We start from the raw sequence: 23,650 nt of genomic DNA, 5'->3' as shown, positions 1-23,650 counted from the left end.
AGCAACAGGAAACTCTAGTCTACAGAGAGAATAACTAAAGCAAAATAAGAGGAGAAAGATGAAAAAAAAAGAGGAGAAAGATGTTGAGAGCGAGTTCTGCTAGTTTAACTCTGGACTCTTGCATCTGAAAAGGTAGTATCTGGGAGGAGATGAAGTAAAAATCTACGGGATTCTAAAGAAGGTGAAGAGACTCAATATCGCTCTGCCAATCACACCTTATGATATAATTACTTGCCTTCCAACTTAGGCTGAAAGAAATTTTTTCAAGGGGGAAATAAATGGAGATATGATACTAGCCAGTTTATACAATGAGAGCTAGGAAGAGGAAACTCATTATCAAGCAACCAGTTCAAAATGCAAAATTTCATCAAATACTTATTGGGCACCTCTTCTCTGCCCAGCAATTGATTCATCACTGGGGACACGAAGGTGCATGGGACATAGCTCCTGTTCTTCAAGCTCATGGTCTAAGGGGTCCAGAGAGGCCAACAGCTGCAGTACACAGTGAAGGCAACAGCCATAATGGACCAAAAGTGGAGGCCTGGGACCCTCCAGGAGGTGGCCCCACCACTTAGGGAGGAAGTGAGACCCATTGTTAGACCCAGAACAGCAACACCTGAACATCCCAGGAAGAGGAGGGCCCAGAGTGACAGTGAGCAGGTAGGTTCTGCACCGGCAGACAGTGGATTGAATGTCAGGGTGAGGATGGGGGACAGTGGGACTCCCACAAGCTGCCTCAAGAATGGGAAAAATGAGGAAAGAAGAAGAAGGCATGGGAGGTGGGAGGGGGGTAAGAAGAGTTTGGAAGACTGGATCTCTGACGTGGTAGGACTACTAAAGAGGATCATACAGTAAGAGTGGGCAGAGTGAGGAGGCAAGAGGGAGCCTGGGCAAGAGATCCTTATAGGCCTGAGAAGACAGGGCACAAGGATGGGGACCGGAAGCCTGGAAAGAGCCGAAGCCAAGGAAGTGGGGAGTGGAAAGGAAGGAGGGTCCTCCACTGGATGCCTCGAGAGGCCAGGGTCCTGTGCCCACTTTGCCCAAGACAGTCAGGTGTATTGTCTCCACATCATTATTTACAATCTCCCATCTCTCTAAGTCATGTGGTCACTCTAGGTGGGACCAAGGCCAAAAAGTGTGAAATGAAGACAGCAAAACGAAGGCCATGTAAGAGACTGGTTTCAGTGGGTGGTGGGGTGGGAGCAGGTTGTGGCGGGCTGAGAAATCATTGCAAGTGGAGGCAATCATTGTGGATGCCTCTTCCAAGAAGCTGGCCATCAGGGGGCAGAGGTGGAACTGCATCTGGAAGGCCTCGAGTGCTGAGGGAGGAGGGCTCTTGACCATCTGGGCTGGCCAGACCCGGGCAAGACCCAGACAGACCAGCAGATGCGGAAGGCCAGTTAAGAGGAAGAAAGATAAAGACAGGGCACAGTGGCTTCACTGTGTCCTCTCAGGATGGAAGTGGATTGGGGTGGGAGGACTGGGAGCACAGGGGCAGGGACTGGCCTCACAAGCAGGAGGGGAGGCTGTCTTCCCACTCAGATGGTGCTATGGACTCAATATCCATGTTATCCTGCCCAAATTCATGTTGAAACCCTATTCCCCCCAGAGTGACTATATTTGAAGATAGGGTCTGTAGGGAGGTAATGAAAGTTAAACAGGATCATACGAGTGGGGCCCTAATATGAGAGGATTAGTGTCCTTATAAGAAGAGACTCCAAGGAGCTCCTTCTCTATCTGCCTCTCTGCACCCACTCAGAGGAAAGACCATGTGAGGACAAAGCAGCAAGGGAGCTCTCACAAGGCCCAGCCCCACCGGCCCTTGATCTGGGCCATCAAGCCTCCAGAACTGTGAGAAAATACATTTCTGTTGTTTGAGCCTACCCAGACTGTGGTACTTTCTTACGGCAGCCCGAGCTGACTGACGCACATGCGAAGGAAGGGAACAGGTGGATACAATTTAGATACGTCTAGAAGAGCCCAATGCTGGTCGGAGGAAGTTCATTCATGGCTGTCAGGAAATAGGAGGCGAGCTTGTCTATGGCAATGAAAGAAGGGCCAGGAAGGCCAGGAACACAGACATCAGGGAGAGCCCACAGGTGAGGATGTTGGACATGTGGGGATTCTGGAGAAGACAGGAAAACAGGAACCCTGGCAGCGGGGTGGGCTGGGACTATAGCACATGGCCAAGAAAAGACGTTCTTGCCCCAAATGCCCCCTGGAATCTGCTGGACACAGAACATTGAGGTTGAGTGGGTCCCAAGATATTATTATTTTCTGGAGTCCACATGAATGCCGAGCAGCCCTGTGTTTGTAATGTAAGCACATAGATAGGATCTGAGTGTTGTGGGTTTTACCCTGGGCTGCAGGTTGTCCCAATGCCTGAGTGAAGGTCAGTGGTGAGAAATCTCAGCTTGCTAAAGGCAGGAAAGTGAGGAGCAAGTCAGGGGACATTGGAGGACGCTTGCTGTGATAGTGAAACTCTGATCCTGGTTATGAAGTCTAGGCTTCCAAGTGGGGCGCCCTTCCTCCTCCCTGGGCATGGAGGAAGCTGTAGGGCAGGGATAATGGGAACAGGGTGCATGGAGGAAGGCCCCATGGGAGCACAGAAAGGTGGGTCAAAGCTAAGAGAAGGAGCCTCTTAAAGAGTTTGGGAGGTGTAACCTCCAGGGGATTGATTTTATGACTCCTCAAGATCATCTCTGGGGCCCTTAATATAATGGTATGTGTAATTCAGTATTTGTTGTATGTCTTGTAAAGTGATTAGACTAAACTGAAATTAATGTCACTTTGAGGTTTGGGAGAAAATTTTGTGACAGCCCCCTTGGGCACCAGAAACCAGTGCAGGCCTCTTTCTAGGAGATGTGGGTGCTTATTAGGAATCCCAGGGTTGGGTCCTCACACCATGTCTGGGTGAGTGGCCCTGACAAATGGCTTCACCCCTCTTGGAGCCTGGGCTTCTTTCTCTGCACGATGAGGGTTATGAGAAAAAAGTCGGATGGTGCTGGCAAGGCTCTGGCAGGGTATCTGGTATGAAGTGAGTGCTCGATAAAGGAAGCCTTCATCATCATTATCATCATCATCCACATTAATTTTAGAGAGAGCAACAGTTTTCAAAAGGAATCCACAAATATTTCCCCCAGAAAATGAGAAGGTGATTTTTCTGGTAGATAAAAAAATCCCAGTGAGCCTCCTCTGAAGAGTTGTCCAGAGCCAGCCCCTCAGGTGACCCTTGCAGGTCTTCCTAAAATCCTGCTCCCCCGGGTTGCCACAGAGCCTGTCAGCGCCCTGGAGGCAGTAGCACCATGTGCCAGACAGCTGTGCCAAGACTTTTTCTGTTTCTGAGCTGTCCACTGAGACAGGATGGAGAGAGGAGGGAGGCCGGAGAAGATTAAGCCCATTCTTGGCACCAGTCATTTTGTCTGGAAGGGTGTGTTCATCAGGTACACATGTTCTGTCTTCGGCTCCGATTCCCTGTCACCAAGCCCACCGTCTTGAATCCCATATGCAACAAACCCCTATTGTTAGTTCTGCTAATGCATTTCCCCTGAAACAGGACAAGCTTCGAGGCAGCAATTCTTGACCAGGGGCAGTTCTTCCCTCCCTGCCTCTCGGACAACATTTGGCAATGTCTGGAGACATATTTCTGTTGGCACAACACAGAGAGGTGCTACTGGGCTTCTGGTGGGTAAAGGCCAGGGATGGTGCTAGATGGCACACGATGTACAGGATCCCCCATAACAAAGAATTCTGTGACTCTCCTCTCTCCACCGTGTCCCCACTCTTCTTACCCTATCACTTCCTCCAAGCTGAGAGAGGGGCTCACTCCCTTCCTGGCACCCTTTGCTGAAAGCCCAGATTTAATATCCAGGGTTACAGTGTCAAAGTGAAGAAACCCCACTCGAAGGAGAAAGTAGCTCTCTACACCCCATTTAACTCACTAAGGTCATGAAGTTGGCAGTTTGCCAGATGCCACAGATTAAAAAGCCCTTCCTTGAATGACTGTTTTTCATTTACTTGACACAGTTATGTACAATTTTGTAAGTAATGATTGCCTTCAGGATGTCATTGTTTATTACTTGGTGCTATAGGAAAGTGCCACAGCTTATGACACTCATTCATTCACTCATTCGTTCTTTCACTCAACCAACACACTCACTGAGCTCCTCCTTACACTGTGGCAGGCTCTAGGGATAGAAGATGAATAAGACAACATCTCAAAGTGTGTGTATTGGGGAGGAGGAGGAGTACAGATATGCTAGTGAATAATCTCAATATCGTTCCAGGAAAAAGTCCTCATGAGCTTCAAGGGGGTGGGATAGCAAAGGGAGGTAAGACCATGTTTCTATGGAGGTCTCAGAAAACTGGCCCCTTCAGTCATCATCACTTTCTGGTTTCCATTTGCAAGGGACCCTCCTGACGCTTCCCTATATGGAAAGGCGAGGGGATAGGGTAGGTAGCAGTAATAAGCAATTTGGCTTAATGATGTCCATTAGGAAGATGTCTGTGATCTTACTCAATGGGGGGGCCCCAAAATGAGTAAAAATTTGCTGGGATGCCTGGGAGGCTCAGTGGTTGAGCATCTGCCTTCGGCTCAGGGCATGATCCCAGGGTTCTGGGATCAAGTCCAGTATGGGCTCCCCGTAGGGAGCCAGCTTCTCCCTCTGCCTATGTCTGTCTGTCTGTCTGTCTGTCTGTCTCTCTCTCTCTCTCTCTCTGTGTTGCTCATGAGTAAATGAAATCTTTAAAAAATAATAACTTTAGGGGCAACTCGGTGGCTCAGTGGCCGAGTGTCTGCGTTTGGCTCAGGTCGTAGTCCTGGAGACCTGGGATTGAGTCCCACATCGGGCTTCCCACGTGGAGCCTGCTTCTCCCTCTGCCTGTGTCTCTGCTTCTCTCTGTGTGTCTCTCATGAATAAATAAATAAAATTTTAAAATAACTTTTAAAAATTGTTTAAACGCCCTAAATCTCCAAATCAAATGTCTGACCATTCAGAGTAAAAGAAACAGAAGGTAAGCAGGGTTTCAAAGGCTGGGAAATACTCCAACCAAAGTAGGTCAGATCCATTCTTATTTATTAAAGGAGTTCTTGCCAAGACGTATGAGACCTCAGGTCCAGATAAGCCCATAAAACGCCCAGAGGACCGAAACTTATACACAGGAAACCATCTTGGGATAATACAAAGCAGGACATGAGTGTATGAAAATGACATGTAAAGACAAAGGACATAAGGAAGCATTGCTATGGGTGACTGAGATCAAGAGAGCTGGGTTCTAGTCCCAGCTCCACCGCTAACTTGCTGATTTGGGGCAGGTCTCTTTTTTTCTGTGGTTCTCAGTTTGCTCATCTGTAAAATAAGGGAATTGGACCAGAGCATCATGAAAAGCCTTCCAAGGCACACTGAAGATTCAAAGCAAGTGGAAGCTTTCATTGCCCCCTCTGCTTATTCCTGACGTAACCTGGGGATCCCCTTGAGATTAAAAATGTAGGTTTAACCTCAGTCCTGAAGCTCAGCCACACGTTGGTTTCTTCCGACAACCTCAGGGTTAAGAAGTAGGTGGGGAAGGTCATAAGGAAGAAGCTACTGCCTCTCTCATCCTGGGCACTGAATAGCAACATACCTAGAGGCGTTGAATTGTCCCCAGTGTCCTGAGTGGTATTTCCCCAAGTTGGGAGGTCAGATTAGTGACGGGGTACTATTGCTCTAGCACTTTCCAACACCAGCACTGCCACGGATGAGAAGAGACTCCAGGGTTACAAGGGAGCTGGGAATGAGAGTCTCACATCCCACTCTTCCAAACTACTGCTGCTGGAATGTCACAGAGCTGCCGGAGGGGCATCCCCTGAGTATGAACACTCCCATCAGCTCTGGCGGTGAAGGTTTTTCTTATAATCAAACAGGAGAGGACTACTGGAAGGCAAGGTCATTTGGACATCAGAAAGGACTCACCCAGGATGGAGACTGGAGACTCAGAATTAGGTCCCCAAGCACTTTTCCTGGGGAGTTTCTTAGGACGGGGGCCTTGAGGGCCAGTTTGGAATGCTGGTGGGAAGAAGTGGTTTTGGAACTCTGCACCCCCTTGGCCCCCCTCCCACCCTCCCTCCCACCCTCCCCCACCACCATTCCTTCCATCCAAGCTATCTGGGTGCAGCCACTCATTCACAAATCCCAGTGGGAGAGGCTCTGGAGTCCAAGGAGTTTCTGTGGGAAAGGAAAACAAGCCACCCACTTTGCCTTTCTCTTTTCTTTTCCAGCTCCTCCCTGGATAGGGTTGGCCGGGACCAGCTACTCCCAGGACCCCCTCAGACGTACAGACTTCAGGGAGCCAAATCCCAAAAGAGGGGGAGGGAGCTGTGAACCGTCCCACCACAGACAGACCCAGAAGCTCCAGCCAGAACTTTCTGAGGTTTCCCTCGGAGTGTGTGTGTGTGTGTGTGTGTGTGTGTGTGTGTGTTAAAATGTCAAGGCTTTGGGACCGAAGGATGTGGGTTCCAAACATCTTTTCCTGGGCCAAGATTTTTGGCCTCTTAGAGTCCCTGTTTCCCAGTCCCTAAAATCAAGGGTGACAATATCGGCCTGGAAAGCCGATCGTGAGGTTTCAATGAAAAAGTGGAGGCGGCGTGCCCGGCACACAGTGGGCCCTGCCAGGGCGCGGCCGGGCTTCCGTCGAGGCGCAGCCCGGAGGACCGGGTCGGTGCGCAGACGGGAGGGGGCCAAGCCCGCCTTCGCCAGGCCGCCAGGCGCACCTGCTCTTTGCGTTCTGGGGGAAGAGGCTACCTGGAGAGGAGATGGGGGCGGGGGGCGGGGTGTCAGGGTTTCCCCCTCTTCCGCGGAAGGTCTGGGGACCCTGCAGGCCCCTGGCGGGGACGGGGCCCACGAGGGGAGCGGTACTCACGGCGTGCGCGGCGCAGGCGAGCAGCAGCAGCAGGCGGGGGCGCATGGTGCCCGGCGCGCTCCCGGGGGCGCCTCGACGGCCGCCCGTGTGCGCCCCGCGGCCCCGGGGGCTCAGCGCCCTGCGCAGGGGCCCGCGCCCCGGCCGGCCGCCGCGTGCGGAGGAGCCCTGCGGGGCGGCCCACCCGCCGCGGCCCCGGGACTGCTCCTCCCCCGGGGGTGGCCGCGCGCTACGCCGCCCAGCCCATTGATAAGGCGCGGGCGCCCGCGCTCCTCCGGCCGGCCCGCTGGCAGCGGCCGAGCAGGCGGAGGGGGGCCCGGGCCGGCGGGGGGGGTGCGGGTGGGGGTGCGGGCCGAGGCCCCGGGAGGCAGCCCCCCGCCCCCCGAGTCCCGAGGGCGCGCTCGCTGGCTTCTGCCGCGGCCGCGGAGGGCAACGTGCGCCCCCTCCTGCGTCTCGCATCGGTTGATACCCGCCCTGGGGTTGAGGGGAGGTAGAGCGGCTGCTCCAGGATGCAGATCGCATCTGTTGGGGGGGGGGGGGGGCGGGGGTAGCTACTTGGCATTTCCTTTCTGATTTTTCACTTTATATTTCCTCATTATTGAGGGGCCCCTGGGTGCTCAGTCTGTTGAGCGTCCGCCGTTGGCTCAGGTCGTGATGCCAGGGTCCTGGGACGGAGCCCCACACCGGGCTTTCTGCTCAGAGGGGGAGCCTGCTTCTCCCTCTCCCTCTGCTGCTCTGTTTGTGCTCTGTCAAATAAATAAAATCTTTAAAAAAAAAAATAAAGTCATTCTAAAAAAATAAAGTCATAAGGCTCATTTCTAGGGAATTTCATGCCCCTGAGCACCATCACACGAGGAAGTTCGGATGATCAGGTGAGATCATCATCAAGGTGTTATGGGGGCTGCGCTGAAGATGAACCCCCGGAGGCTTTGTGCTTCCTGGTGTCCCTGTGAAGCTATTTAAGCACCAGGCAGGTCTCCCCAGTAGCTGCTCAACCAGAGTCTGAGTGCCTAGACGACCTGGAGGTGGGCTTTTAGCCTCTCAGTACTGGTACCCTCAAATGGCTCTTACAGGCCCAGTTTTTTCTTTCTCTGTTTTTGTGCCCACTCCTCTTCTCTTGGTTCTCCTATCTTGACCTTTCTCCCAGCACTTTAAGTACACACCAGTTCCTTGAATTCCCCCCCAAGCCCTTTAGTCATAATATGCCCATTTGATAGAGAAGGGTATTGAGGGTGCAGGAGGATCAACCGTACTGCTGGGTACCTGTGACTCAGAAGGTCAGATCAGGGGATCCCTGGGTGGCGCAACGGTTTGGCGCCTGCCTTTGGCCCAGGGCGCGATCCTGGAGACCCGGGATCGAATCCCACATCGGGCTCCCGGTGCATGGAGCCTGCTTCTCCCTCTGCCTGTGTCTCTGCCTCTCTCTCTGTCTGTGACTATCATAAATACAAATTAAAAAAAAAAATTTAAAAAAGAAGGTCAGATCAGAAAGCCTGGCTAACCCTGGTACTCTGATTTTCTGTGACTGACCTCTGGTCAGATGGCTAACCTGCTTTTTTTTTTTGTTTTTTAGCTAACCTGCTCTTAAAGCAGCATATGCTAGTCCTTAGCAGGCTTCCTCACCTGAAGAAGCTATTGATAGAGCAAGGCTGGTAAATCAGAGTAAAAATAAAAGGGAGAAAGAACTTTCAGCTCTCAGGTCCACAGTCAATACCCAGGGTATATCAGCCTAAAGTATACACAAACATGAACTCAGTTTTTTTTAAAAAAATATTTTATTTATTTATTCATGAGAGACACAGAGAGAGAGGCAGAGACTTAGAAGGAGAAGCAGGCTCCCTGCAGGGAGCCCAATGCAGGACTCAATCCCAGGACCCTGGGATCACTGAGCCAAAGGCAGATGCTTTACCATTGAGCCACCCAGGTGCCCCACATGAATTCGTTTTTAAGAACTTTTCCTACGGAAATACTCACCCAAAGATTCAATGAAATATGTGCAAGGATGTTTGTAGAAGCACTAGTACAGTAGTGGAGAACAGGAGATAATGTATGTGGAAGGGGAACACTCAACCCCACCCTTGATTTCCTTCCTCTCGGAGTGCACCCATTAGTATAATCCTCCTGACCTTTCTCTACTCCCTCATTAAGGCTCTCCCCCTAACACACACACACACACACACACATACACACACACACACAGAGGTAGAGAGAGCTCTATGTGATTCACACATATGTGGTAAGGACTTGCATGAGGTTCTGCACTCCTGCCTTCCTTTGACAGCTCCCTCATCTACAGAGAGCCTGTAAGTGGATTGTCCCAGCGGACTCATGGCTGGTCAAGGCTCTGCCTGTGTGGATCCAGTGTCACCAGGGACAGTGGTAATTCTGCAGTTCAAAGTCAGAAAACCCACTTGCCCTCAAGGATAAACGCATTCTCCCAGATGAACATTATCACTCATGAAAGTGCTACTTGACCTCATCTGTCTTAATCTTATTTCTTAAATGGGTCAAAATTCAGGCTGGAAAGAATGTTGCTTCCCTGGCCCCTTAAGCCCCAACACCCTAAACGTACTTCAGAAAAACCACTCCGTAAGGACTTGCCATTTTTACTGTATAGACCTCTGTGTTGTATTTTCTGTAACCACTGTATGCATTGGTTTTTTGATGGGAAGAAATTTCAAGAAAACAGTACAAAAATGGAATCTGTGCTCTATACCAGAGACTCATGATCTCCAGGAAAATAGCAGAACCACATTGGTTCTATGTAACTTAATAAATTTCTGGCCTGTGGCAAGCCATTCTTCCTTAAATGGGAGGCTCTGCCTTTCTGAGTATTGAGAAAAGGGTCTGAGGTGCTTGATGAGAAGCCCATTTTCAAGTCATGGATGCAGTTAGTGGCTTTGTAAAACCTGCCTGAGAAAATGATTTCATAACAGGGGTGGAAGGAAAGAGGTTGGGAACTAACAATGTTTTTAATACCTGCCATGTGCCAGAGACCCTTTTTAGGCATTTGGAGTGTGTTACCATAGCCAATCCTCCAGGACTATATGAGAGATATTTACTTTCCTTGATCAATGAGATGGGACCAGCTAACAAGGGGCAGGGGCAGGATTTGAACCCAGGACTGAGCTCAAAGCTTCTGCCTTTATCTTTTGTACTGTACTAGGGTTCTTGTCCGTCATGAAGATGACTTCCTTACTCTTGGGCTTCCAAAGTGCTTTTGTATGCATCATCTCATTTGTCCCTTAAAACAGCCCTATGAGGTTGGCAAGATCAGCAGCCATGGCCTGGCAGGAGACGGAGAACCGATGGCATGGGTGGTTTCACTAAAGAGTGTTTAATGAAAGGACAATGGAGGTGTAGTGCTGTGGGCAAGGTTAAGGGAGCCAGTGAGGGACAGTGAGGTAGCAGGGACTAGCAACTAGCAAGTAGAGGGCAAAGACTCTCCCCTTGACAAAACTTGAGCTTAACTCCTCAGAGCCCTATTCTCACCTAGGCCTGGATCTTGGCCCCCTCTGTCTCTGGCCTGCCCAGCCCGGTCTCAGCAAGAGTCCCACCGTCCTCAGCTTAGTAAGAATCCCTCCAACTCTTTTTCCCCCCTCCAACTCTTGATAGCTGACCATCTTTGGTCAAGTTCCTCATTCCCCACCTCTGCTGTCTCAATCCTGGCCTGCCTTCAGCAAGGATCCTGTTAAGTCCTGCTAGCAAGAATCCCCCACTCTTGATGTCTCCTCTTAGTGATCTTCCATCCAATGCCCCCTCATCCTGCTCCTAGGCCATAAATCCCCACTTGTCCTTATTGTGTTCCAAATCTGGTCAAGTTCCTCATTCCCCACCTCTGCTGTCTCAATCCTGGCCTGCCTTCAGCAAGGATCCTGTTAAGTCCTGCTAGCAAGAATCCCCCACTCTTTTTTTTTTTTTTTTAATTTTTTATTTATTTATGATAGTCACAGAGAGAGAGAGAGGCAGAGACACAGGCAGAGGGAGAAGCAGGCTCCATGCACCGGGAGCCTGATGTGGGATTCGATCCCGGGTCTCCAGGATCGCGCCCTGGGCCAAAGGCAGGCGCTAAACCGCTGCGCCACCCAGGGATCCCAAGAATCCCCCACTCTTGATGTCTCCTCTTAGTGATCTTCCATCCACTGCCCCCTCATCCTGCTCCTAGGCCATAAATCCCCACTTGTCCTTATTGTGTTCCAAATTGAGCTGGGTCTCTCTCCCCTATTGCAATACCCCTTTACTAACTGTCTTGAATAAAGTCTTTCTAAACATTTTAACAAGTGTTTACTAACTGTCTTGAATAAAGTCTTCTAACCATTTTAACAAGTGTTAAAATGTTTTCTTTAACAAGGGGCAAGGAGAAAAAGCAGCATCCCAGAAGTGAGCAAGAACTGTCCTAGAGTCACCCTAGGAACTTAACCAGAAAGGGATGTGGCCACTGTTAAAACTGCGGGGGTGGGGGTGAATGGGTGACAGGCACTGAGGGGGACACTTGATGGGATGAGCACTGGGTGTTATTCTGTATGTTGGTAAATTGAACACCAATAAAAATTATTTAAAAAAAAAACAAAAACAACTGCAGCCCTGGAAGGGGGTTAGGTGGTCAGATAAATACCCTGACTTCTCTTCTCCTGTCCACTGATCTCCTGGTGATGTCTCCATTAGCTGAACACAACCCAGTGCTAGAGACAAGACAGGCATATGAGAAATAGAGAAACTATTCATACAGTTTACCTGCGGGATGGAGAAGGGATAAAATGGATTTGGGAGGGAGGAGGCAAAAGGAGAAAGGATAGCCCTACTTGGAAATCTTATATCCATTTAACAGATGAAGAAAAGGAGTTGTGATGAGACTGTAGCTCAACAATCACACATTTGGGAGGTAGGCTCGCTGGTACCAGAACTCTGGACTTTGGGTCCCCAGCCTTGAATTGTTTCCATCCCACACCCCTTACACCCAACTCTAGTGATGGAAAACCTCAGCAATTATTTATTATCATTTCACAGTTCTAGGGTTGACCTCAACCAGGCAGTTCTTATTCAAAGTCTCTCCCCAGGGCACCTGGGTGGCTCAGTTGGTAAAGCGCTGACTCAGGTGGTTCAGATCATGACCTCAGGGTCATGGGCTTGAGCCCCGGATTGGGCTACAAGCTCAGTAGGGAATCTGCTTAGGGCTCTTTCTCCCTCTCCCTCTGCCCCTTTCCCCATGCTCTCAAATAAATAAACAAATCTAAAAAAAAAAAAAAAGTCTCTCAGGGTTGCAGTCAGACAGTGGCTAGGACCAGAGTCACCCTAAGATGTGCTTGGTCAAATGTCTGGGGCTGGAGCAATGGGGGCTCCTCATGTGTCTCCCACTGTCTGTGTGCTTTCTTCACGTGATCTTGATGACAGGGAGCTTCGAGAGTGGCTCATGATCACAAAAGTGTGCATCCCAAGAAAGAGCATGTGGAAACTGTATTGTGATTGATGATGCAGCTTTGGGAATCACACAGTGCTGCTTCTGTTGCTTTGAATTGTCCATATTACCAATTGATCTATCATAGTTGCTAACTCAGAAAAGGTACTGGTGAGCCCTGGCACGCTCCTCAGCCAACTGGTTGGTAGGGTGGGGATCCCAAGATGGGCGGACAAATTGAAAGGAGAGCTCCTGGCTGGGTTTGCTAGCATTATTGTTCAACAAACTCTGATAAACTCGTGGCAAGAGAAGCCAATAACTCAAGAGACGAGAGTTCGGAAAAAAGAAAGGGAGAAATTTATTTTGGGTGCCTGCAGCAGCAGGGAGGTAGCAGGCTCAACCAACCTTTCCAGCCCTCAAGATGTGATGTGATTTGATGTTTCAGTCCAGGAGCAAATGGCCAAGAAAGAATTCTTGAGACATTTTCAGTGCAAGAAAGTTGTTTTTATTAAAGCCCAGGGACAGGACCTGTGGGCAGAAAGAGTTGCCCTGGGATTGTGAGGAGCAATTGATTATATACTTTTAAGTTAGGAGACAAAGGAAGTTTCCAAAAGGACTTTCATATGTTAAAGAAGACTCTCAGGATCCTGGAGGCCTGGCTATTGTCAAGCTAAGGTTGTTTTTTCCTCTAGCAAGGCATTAATATTAAGATAGTTGGGAGTTCCTGGAGGAATGTCAAACTCTGCCTGTCTCAAGTATTTGTCAATGGGCTGCAGGTTATTAGGAAATTTAATTTTATCTACATTTCTTTTGTCTTTGTTCTCCACATCAAGATGGACATCTAGTTTATAGAGAGAGATTGGGGTGTGTGTGCAAGAAAGCAGGCAGAGAGCACCTGGTCATGGGTGGGGGTCAGTATGTGTTCAGCACTTGATCATGGTGGGGAAGGAGACATTGGGGTGTGGTCTTCTAGGCATTCCATTGCTATGAAGGCTTTTCTGGTCTGGCAGTTGGAATGAGGTCATTGCAAAATGTCTTGTCAATGCCTCAAGAAAGTGTGATAAGAAATAAGCACAATAGGTTTAAGTTAGAGCTGAATTAAGAGGTCTTTACTATTTCTGGTTATAACTGTTGGGGGTCTATAGTTGAGCAAGAGGGCTCACTGACATCCAGACAATCAGAAAAGCCTGCCCAGTTTCAAGGGAAGGCACCATACACTCAACCTCTTGATGAGAGAATGAGAAGATTCTAGAAGAGCTTGTGAAACCACAAATATCATTATGGCCATTGTGGGGAAATGCCATACTATACACCCTCTAAACTGCATTATAACCTCCATGAATGATGAAGAGGGGCTATCTCTCTTTTTTCTTTTAAAGATTTATTTACCGGGGGGGAGGGGGAGAAAAAAAATAAAGATTTATTTACCAATAAAAGGGGGAGAGGCAGAAGAAGAGGGAGTGAGAGAATCTCAAACAGACTCCCTGCTGAGTGGGGAGCCCAGTGCAGGGCTCAATCTCCCAGCCCTGAGATCATGACCTGATCTGAAATCAAGAGTCAGGAGCCTAACCAACTGAGCCACTCAAGCACCCATCTCTTTGATTTTTTTTTCCATCTCTTTGATTTTGATGATTTTCTATCTAGATCTTGATTCTAATCCTTTTCTCCTAGTACCCCTGCAGGTAGAGTGGGGCATACAAACCTAAGTTGTGACCACCCCAAACTCTAGAAGTTCAGGTTCTTACAACAGTAGTTTAGAAGTTACCCCGATGATGGAAGATCTTATATTTGATTCTAGGATAACTAGTTCTCCATTGGTTTCATACAAATATTCTTATCCCAGTGAGACAGAATGTAAGGGTAAATACTGAAGGGTGACCAGAATATGGGACCCCAAATATGCCACTTTGGTCGTAAGGATTATTTTGAGCCAAAAGCAATTGAGAACTAGCGGCCACAGGAAAAACTCTTTACCCACTTCCCCTCCCCTTTGCCTAATGATAAAGTATAAATATGCCTTTTTGTAAAGGAAATTTACACTTATAATGGAAATTTCCATTTGTTAAAAAAAAGTCTATGCCAGGAAGAGAGCTATGCACCCAAGACAACTCGTATTACCTTAGAGACTCTTAGCCACATAACAGGACAAACCTTATTTATCATACATTTTCTCCCTTCCTCTTCCTATACTTGCCTCCCCAGCCTAGAAGCTCCCAAGCCCCCTTTTCTTTTGCTTAGCCTAAAATGATAAATACACTACGATCATCTGACCACCTTTCTGAATCTCATTTCCTTATTAAACGTCAGTGCATCTGCAGGTCATTACAACTGCTTTTGCTCTTGTTCATCTGTCTTCTAACAAATTGATTTGCAATTGAACCCGGGAAGGTAGGGATAAAAGATTTTTCCTCCCCTACAATACAACCCCCCAAAAGCTAGATTTTAAAAATCTCTGGTGCCGGAAGGGAAAGAGATCTTTTCTCCTCTTCCTTCTCTTTTAGTATTTCCTTTATAAAACTTGTAATTAGAAATCTCCTCCACCTTTCTGAAATGTATGTAAATCTTTTTAAAAGTGAAATAAGCCTATTGCCAGCTTTGTGTCAGAAAATGTTTTTCTTGAAGGCGTTGGATCCATCTCCATGAAATGTGGATATAAGGCATGGTGATGCCCCAGCTCCCTGTCACTGTGGGAGGTTAGCTCAGACATTTGGCTCCAAGTTGTAATTTCCTGCTTGTCAAAAAGATATGAGAAGTTTCATTTTTCCTTTGGATAAAGACAATTAACTTGTGTGTAAGGGATTGTTTGTGCCAGGCTCTATCAAACGGTAAGATTTTTATTTGTCTTTGCCATCTCTTTGTGGATTGTCAATGATGCACATCTCAGTCTGGTTTAATGCTTAATAATAAAACTGATTCATTCTTTTTTTTTTTAAACTGATTCATTCTTTTCTTCATTTTGTGAAGAGGGTTCACTTGGTTGACTAGAGATTTTATTTTAAATTACTTCTCCATTAAAATAAATAAATAAATAAATAAATAAATAAATAAATAATAAATAAATAAATAAATAACTTCTCCAACAAGAAATTAGGTTGCTTTTTTTGCATTTTTTTCCAGGAGCAATAAACACTTGTTAGAGAACTAATTAAGCACATTCATTCAGTGAATATTCCTTGAGTACCTACTCTGTTCCAGGTGACTGTGCCAGAATGATAGAGGCCTAGTGCACAAAGCCTGTGATACTACAATTGCACCCCCTCCCAGGAGGCCAAGCAAGATGATGGAAGCTGGTTTGCAAGACTTCAGAGACTTGCACAACCACATAGTGAACAATCTGATTGGTCAGCTGAAGTAAGCAACTGCAGAATGTATGGTGGGATGATACCATAAACTATGATACATGCTATAGCAGCATGTACCAAGGGACCAGACCAAACCTTGTGGGTTAATATATGAGGCTGAGCCATATCAGTCACCATTCTTACAGGTAAAATGTAGTTGAATATCAATGATTTTATAAGGTTAAATCGGGTTTTTTTAAAGGGTTTTATTTATTTGTGAGAGACAGAGAGAGAGAGAGAGAGGCAGAGACAGAGGCAGAGGGAGAAGCAGGCTCCATGCAGGGAGTGCAATGTGGGACTCGATCCCAGGACCCCGGGATCACAACCTGAGCCAAAAGCAGACACTCAACCTCTGAGCCACTGAGGAGTCCCTAGATTGAACCATATAGGGACTCCTGAGGGGCTCAGCAATTGAGTGTCTGCCTTTGGCTCAGAGCATGATCCTAGAGTCCTGGGATTGAGTCCCATGTCTGGCTTCCTGTGAGGAGCCTGCTTCTCCTTCTGCCTGTGTCTCTGCTTCTCTCTGTGTGTCTCTCACGAATAAATTAAGCATTTTAAAAAAAAGTTCAATCGAATAGACATTGGATGGTGTGTCTGGCTAGCCTCCATTCTCCCTTCTTCTGGTACAAGGATCTCTCTTCCTCTCTCCCACTCTCAGACCTTGTGGCTTCAGTGGGGCTTTCACCTACAGCAGCCCAGGGGTGAGCACATGACCCAGACCTATGCGAGGAGAGGCACCTCCGCCAAATAGCCACAGTAGCCTGTTCAGGAATGGACACATGATTGATGCTGGGCCAATAAGAGGGGCATCACCAAGACCTATGCATTAGCATTATACTCAAAACTCATAGCAAGATGGCAGCCCTCTCACGTCATGAAGAGTCCTGGTTGAGAATGAAGCCAACATGGAGTAGAGAACCAAGAGACAGAAAGACAAGATCCTAACACCATCCTCTGGCATCTAGATGTAGCTGTGACTAAAGTCTCTCTTGATAGAAGAGAGACAGGTAGATAGAAAGATTTTTAACTTTTTTTTACTTTTGAGTTCATTCTGTTGCTTGTAATCCATTTCTGTCACTTAGATCCATTTCTGTCACCTGTAACAATTTCCTCTGGCATATGCTTAAGGAAGGCATCCCAGAAAAGTGACATTTGAGCAGAAGGGATTGGTTTGGGGGTAAGGGATGAGGAGAGCATTGGGAAGGCGTGAGAAATTGGCTGTCCCTGGATCTCTGGGTTTAAGGCCTTCACCAAATGACCACACCAATGAAATGAACTTGTTCTGCCCCTTCAGCTGCTCAATAAACCAAACAAAGAGGTCTGTCCTCTCTTGAATGTGAGCTTTTCTGGAGCCGAGCTAATGTATTATTGATGAGCCATAAATAATGGGGCAAGGATGATTTTCTATTCAGTGCTCAAGTACAAAGGTATAACACTGACATTTTAATGAGGTTTTTATAGTCCAGGCTCACTGTTTACACTCTGGAAATGTGGGCTGGCTTTCTCAGGAAAGCAGTTTTCCTTTACTTTTCTTATTTTCCCTCTCCATTTGTCAGCATCCTTTTAAATATTTATATGAAATATTATCATTAAAACAGGTCAAATAAAAGAGAGCAAATAAAACCATATCTGAAAGACAATGTTGCCAGTGTTCCCAAGGCCTTATCTTCACTGGAGGGAACAAAGAAAGATCAGGGGGTACCCTGACTCCCAGAGCTCCCCACATTTCTGCCTAATTAGGCAGTTTAGCTTGGCATACAGAAAAGAAGCCGGCAACAAACAAATCTGGGTTCAAATCCTGATTTAGGCATCAATTAGCCATGTGACCTTGGGCAGTCACTTTAGCCCTTCAGGGCTAAAATCCTCATCTGTGTAATGGGGCAAATAATCCTGATTTTTCATCATTATCATGAGGTTGAAAAAAAAAATCAGTGCAATTAAATGGTCTGCATGTACAAATTGAGAGGCATTTGGCTCCATATAACAGACAAACCAACTCAAATTGGCTGAAATAGCAATAAGGATGAGTACTGGCTCACGTGATTGAGTGTCCAGAGACGGAGCACACTTCAGGGTGGACTCATGCATGGTTCAGGTTCTGTTTGTGCATGGTTCTCGTGGTTCTGCCCTCCTCTGAGTTGCATAAGCTAAGGCTGGTAGTAAGATGACTACAGCAGTTCTGTACCCCACTACCTAGTCAATGCCGAGCAACAGAGAATGTGGTACTCTCTTAAGATACTGACACTTCGTTGAAAGGCGGAATCTGTTGGGGAGGAAGAAGTTACTCTACCTGTTGACGTCCTTCTAGCTACACTAAGAATCTAATGAGCATGAGACAGAATAACAGGAGAAAATCAAATTTAATATCATACATCCAGGGAATCCACACAGATAAGACATTCCAAAGACAGGCAAAATAAGTTACATATGTAATTCTGGACCAAGGAGAAGGGGGTAGGGATCTGGGACTTCAAAGGGAAGCAAAGCAATTCACAGGAAGATGAAAATGAGTAAATGTTTGGTAAACAAATGTTTGCTGGGCCCCTCAGGACCAAGGGGAGTTGGAGGACTTTGATCAAACAGGCCTTGCTAGGTCCCTCCCTGTCTGCCATGCCTAGTTCATAGTATAACATAGTTGCCTATGGTGATAGCTCCCTTCCCAGAGTAATTCCTCCATCTACATTCTTTTCAGGCAGTTGAAGAGGCGATAAAGAGCTTTTCTTCAATCTGCTGGGTATTTATTGCTTTTTAACTCAAAATAATCTTCATGCCAAAGTGGCCCATCTTGGAGTGGCCTGCCCTTGGTGCTCCTTTTGGGCCCCTCTCTGGGCCTCTCATGAATAAATAAATAAAATCTTAAAAAAAAAAAAAAAAGAAGAAGAAGCCATGGAAAGCCCAAGAAAGAAATCCTTTAGCTGAGTGGAAATTAGCCAAGTTTCTGTTTATCATTGCAGCAATCCCAAAGCTTGCAGGCTTGAAACGATAACCATTTTATTATTTCTCGTGATTGCTGGGGTCAGAAATTCAGGCAGGACAGGATTGGGAGTTAAAGCAGTCACAGACCCACCTACATTCAAAGGGAGAGCAAAAGGACCCCATGAGAGGGGCATCAGAATTTTTAGCCAGCTTTTACCCATTACACCAGGCAAAGGGGATGTGGGAGGGGGCGTGGAGCACAGGCAGGGGGTTTGGTGAGAAGAAGGTGGAGAGAGAAGGCCCTAAGTAACTTCCTGTAGAGCCTTAAAAATTGTGTTAAGAATTTTACATTTTCTTTTCCATTCAACATGAAGACATTGAGGAGTTTTAAGCAAGGAAATTAACTGTTCCTCCTGTGCTGCTGAAACTTCTAGTTTATAGCTTCTCTGCCTGTTTTCACACCATTTCATTGACTTAGTTTGGCAGAGGCTGGGATACCTTTGTATTCTGCTCACTGCAAACTCTTGGTAAAATAAGTAAGAAATACATAAATGAATTGGTTAAATAATTGCTCATCGAAGCCAGCTGTGATTGCAGGGCATCAGCTTAGTGATTCTCAAACTTTAATATGTCTGTGAATCTCTGGGGGATCTTATTAATATGCAGGTTATGATTCAGTAGGTCTGGGGTGATCTGAAATTCTGCATTTCTAACAAGATCCTGTGCACACAGTTCACTTTTGAGTAGTTACTGTTTAGAAATCATTGTGTGCCAGAATGTTTTCAGTTCAAAGAAAGAAAGAACGGATGCAGGTACCAGGCAAGCAAAGGTGAGATTATGTCATCCAGGTCCAGAATCTTCTTCCTGTCTCCTTGCTCTGCCAATCCTCCTCACCAGTGTCACCTTCACACTCAGGTCCATTCTGGCTTCTGATGGCTTCTGCACTTCCAAAGAATCACTTCAGGATATTACAATGTATTTATTTATGTCTCTTTCTTAGGAGAGAGGAAGGCTTTTCCAGAGGTTCCTCAGAGGCCTTTCCCTAATGTCTCTGTGGCCAGAATTGGTTATCTACTCAACAGTAAATCAGTTGTAGGCAAGAGGATGGTGAGTTCCATGACTGGTGTAGAATGATCAGTCTGTACTGCTGGAAGTGGGGTCTGGGGAACTGGGACTGGGAAGAAGTCTGAGCAAAGCTGGAGGGTGGGAGTAGACAACCAGCAGTGTTCACTACACTGTCATACTCAATTTGGTGAATTGCACAGAGATCTACATATTATTATATCTAGATCCATATCTATGTATCTATTTTTATGTCTATGTTTACATATAAAATAGGAAATTTGACACTTTTTCTAAGAAAAAAAAATTAGGACAAATTAAAAAGTGTTACCCAATGCCCATTAACCAGTATACGGACACAAGCATTAGATGATTTAAGCTGGAGTGGAAAAGTCTGGGGCTGTGGGGAACAAAGTACTTATTCTAAAATCTACAGCCTTGTTGGGTCAACAAAACAGAACTAAAACAACCTACTAACATAGACAAATGGATTTTTTCACCCACTTGACCAACAGTTACTGGGTGATCACTATAAACAAAGATCTGGGGACGCCTGGGTGGCTCAGCGTTGAGCGGCAGGACGTGATCCCGGTGTGCAGGATCGAGTCCCACATCGAGATCCCTGCAGGGAGCCTGCTTCTCCCTCTGCCTATGTCTCTGCCTCTCTCTGCGCCTCATGAATAAATAAATAAAATCTTAAAATAAAAATAATACTAATACAGGGAGTAGGGGAAAGGTATAGACAAAACAAGATGGTGATTTGAGCCTTGTTACAGATGGCTGTTGAAAGTGCATCATAATACTCGGCCTACCTTCGCGTATGTTTGAAATTTACCCTAACAGAAGGCATAAAGCAAAGCTTATTGAGGTGCTCAGGGATTCGGGGAAGGGAGGTGTTCGGGAAGCCCCGCCCACTGCCCTGGGAGGCCCCGCCCCTGGCCCCGCCCCCTGCCGCCGTCCGCTCTCGCAGGGTTCCAGTTTATAGTGTCTCCCGACTTTCTCACCTCTCCGCGGGCACCCACTGCCCTCGCACCCCTAAGTCGCTCTCTCTGTTCTTCCTCAGGCCCCACAGACTGCTCCGGTCCCCAGAAGTCACCCGCGGCCTCCGGACCTGAAGCCGCTGCCGCCCGCCCCCCTCCGCCCCACGGCCCTGGCGGGTTTGGTAGCGTCCGACCGCAGACCACACCCCCTCCCCGGAGCGCGTCCGCGTCGTCATGGCGACGCTCCCGGCGGCGGCCGGCGCCCGCGGAATCCCGCCCTGGAACCATCTCCCGTGTGAGCAGCCTGGGACCTGGGGCCAAGGGGCCCCCCTGGGCTGCCGCTGAAGCAGCGGGAACCCCGGGCGGGTGTCCAGCCTCCGGTCAGCCTGAGCTGGGGTCAGAGGAGAGGTTAAGTGAGGATTGGGATGGTGCGTGGGTCTGGGGTCGACCCCTACCCCCAGCAGGTGATGGAGTAAAGGGGCGCTGCGGGGAGCAGGCGTTTGGCTGGGGTGAGAGGGCCTGCCGGGTAGAGGATGGAGCGAGGGGACCAAGGGTGGGGGTGTGGAAAGAGACAAGGCATCACCCTGGAGTGAGTGAACTGGGATAGGAGCTCTGGTGAGAATGGTTTAGCCGCTAGTGGTTCCTGCCCGAAGTACCTGCAGGGAATTTGAGGGACCCGAGGAGAGGGAGCTGGGAAGTGAACTTGAGGCAGGTGCTGACCGGATGGAGGGGAACCAAGCAGGTGTGGTGGAGGCTGTGCTGAGGAGTGGGGAATTTTCAGAGATGCTAGGGAGAGGGAGTGGGAGTAAGGGGGAAGGAGAAACTTTCACAAGATGGTTGTTAAGTACTTTCTTCAGTGTACTCAGTGTATTTTGCTTGATGTTGTGGACTGTGGGGAATCTAAAGCTATGACCTTCTCCAGAAAAAAAAACAAAAAACAAAAAACCAGACACATAAAGATCCACATAGGATTCACGTTCAATCTCAGTGGCATCACAGAACTGCACTCCCAAGCATGTACAGGGACCCCGAGTTTAGAGACTTAGCTATGGAAGATAGCAAGGTGTGTGGGCTCTGTAAAGTGCCATGTGCACGGCAATGAATCATCAGTACCGATGAATAGTAGAGGCAGCAGTTGCTAAAGAGTGTTGAAGAGTGTTGAGGTCGGTGTGGACTTTATGAAGAGGGTAGAGTTTAACGTGGATGTTAAGGAAAAAAAAGTCGGGCAAAGGGTCCACATGAAGGGAACCCTAGATCCTGTGACAGAAGTCCTAGAAATCCCCTCTGTTGGTGCTAGAGGAGGTCGATTGGCTACTCCACCTCCTCATCACTCCAGAGACAGGCACATGAAGGTAGCTCAAAAATGCCAGTGTCTGATTTCTAAAATCAGAGAGGGAGACAAACCATGAGGGACTCTTTAGAAAACAAAGGGAGGGTCGCTGGAGGGATGTGGCTGGGGAGATGGGGTACTGGGGGATGGATGGGCATTAAGGAGGACACATGATGGGATGAGCACTTGGTGTTGTATGCAACTGATGAATCATTGAACTCTACATCTGAAACTAATGATGTACTGTGTTGGCTATTTCAATTTAAATTAAGAAGTGTATATATAAAATAAAAACAACAACAACAAAATGCCAGTGTCTCCAAATATTAAAGGGTTTCATGATCACATGCAATGAAGAAACCAATTTGGAGAAATCTCAGAAGAGGCCTGTTGAATGATTTACTTCAGCATTTCCCAATTTTATTTGACTAGGAGTGCCTTTATTTTTCCCTTCAGTTTGCCGCTCCTCATAGCTCGAGAGCATCTCAGGACTACATCTTGGGAAAAGCTCTTTTTTTGTTTTTTCTAAGATTTTACTTATTTATTCACGAGAAACACAGAGGAGAGAGAGAGGCAGAGACACAGGCAGAGGGAGAAGCAGGCTCCATGCAAGGATCCCAACGTGGGACTCAATCCCGGGTCTCCAGGATCACACCCTGGGCTGAAGGCAGCGCTAAACCGCTGAGCCACCCGGGCTGTCCCATTGGGAAAAGCTCTTGAGGAGAATTAAGGACCATGGGTGGGTTTGGAGCAATGACATGTTATTGGGTCATGATGTGTGACACAAGATTAATAGGACATCCCAGTGTGGGAACGGAGTAGCAGGAGAGGTAGGGAGGTAGAGAGGGTCTGGTTCACAGTAAATCATGCAGTCACAGAGGTACATTTGTCAAAGACTGAGAAAAAAAAAATATGTGTGTGCTTTCTCATGCTGCCTCTGTTTTTTTTTTTCCCCAGGAAATGACCTTTGGCTCTAAAAAGAAGACTCGTTTTTCATGATAAAATGGCAGTGGTGAAAACCCCCAGCAGAGAACTAAACAGTGTGGAAGAACCTTTTACTAACATATCCCCCCTCCTTCTGAAGAGCCTAGTGGAGGAGCCCAAGAAAAGAACAGAAGTACCTAATCACCTTCTAGAATCAAGTAAGTGAGTAGAAGAGAGATTTGCTTTACAATTTACATCTTCCCAGAGGACCCAAAGTCCAGAAAGTGTAATGGGATTTTTGGTGCTGATTTCTCTATATTGTTTGATAGGCTCACAATAGCTTTTATTATTCAGAACAATGGTTCTATTTAGGTCCAGGTAGAGTTTTGTGGTGTAAATGAGTCACCAAGTTCTGTTCCTTCCACTTCCTCAAACATCAGACCTATCTGTCCTCATCGCCTTGTTCCTCATCCTCAGCAGGTCACTAGGATATCATAGTGCTCTCCTCTGGATCACCCTTCACACCCTGTCAGTTTCCTTTGTGGAATCATGGCTGGCTCTGTCCCTATCTTGCTCAGGTACTCTCAGCAGTTCCCCATGCATATGGAAGAGAGTTGCATTTCCTTCACTTGACATTTGGCTCCCTCTGCTGTGGCTGTAAGACTGCCCACCCAGCACTATCCTCATGTTCTGGCACCTCTCATCCACAGCTCCAACCACACCATTACTCCTCCTCTTTCAAGACAACAGCCACCTTATACCACCTTGCCTTTTCCCATGTGCACCCCTTCCATTCCATGCATCTGGA

At 47.5% G+C, this 23,650-nt stretch overlaps 2 protein-coding genes across 9 annotated transcripts in view; one reads left to right on the top strand and one right to left on the bottom strand.

The window, feature by feature from the left end:
• SCTR (secretin receptor) overlaps window positions 1-7,319 on the bottom strand; it is a 72,561-nt gene extending 65,242 nt beyond the window's left edge. The window contains exon 1 of one of the 3 annotated variants that reach the window (XM_026017745.2): window positions 6,898-7,319. In XM_026017745.2, the coding sequence (XP_025873530.1) occupies window positions 6,898-6,942 (45 nt within the window). In that variant the 5' untranslated portion in view covers window positions 6,943-7,319. The remainder of the gene's footprint in view (window positions 1-6,897) is intronic. The other 2 variants (XM_072757561.1, XM_026017746.2) reach the window with 2 other exon arrangements.
• A 13,454-nt stretch (window positions 7,320-20,773) lies between these two features.
• The window catches only part of CFAP221 (cilia and flagella associated protein 221), a 102,049-nt gene continuing 99,172 nt past the window's right edge, over window positions 20,774-23,650 (top strand). The window contains exons 1-2 of one of the 6 annotated variants that reach the window (XM_072757558.1): window positions 20,774-20,883; window positions 22,876-23,060. In XM_072757558.1, coding sequence (XP_072613659.1) covers window positions 22,922-23,060 — 139 coding nt within the window. In that variant the 5' untranslated portion in view covers window positions 20,774-20,883; window positions 22,876-22,921. Of the gene's footprint in view, window positions 21,017-22,875; window positions 23,061-23,650 lie in introns of all 6 variants that reach the window. The other 5 variants (XM_072757560.1, XM_072757556.1, XM_072757557.1 and 2 more) reach the window with 5 other exon arrangements.

This window comes from Vulpes vulpes, chromosome 5 (genome assembly GCF_048418805.1).
Source record: "Vulpes vulpes isolate BD-2025 chromosome 5, VulVul3, whole genome shotgun sequence".
NCBI lineage: Eukaryota > Metazoa > Chordata > Mammalia > Carnivora > Canidae > Vulpes > Vulpes vulpes.
The sequence above is the reverse complement of the archived record's forward strand: the minus strand, read 5'-3'. Positions and strand labels throughout refer to the sequence as shown.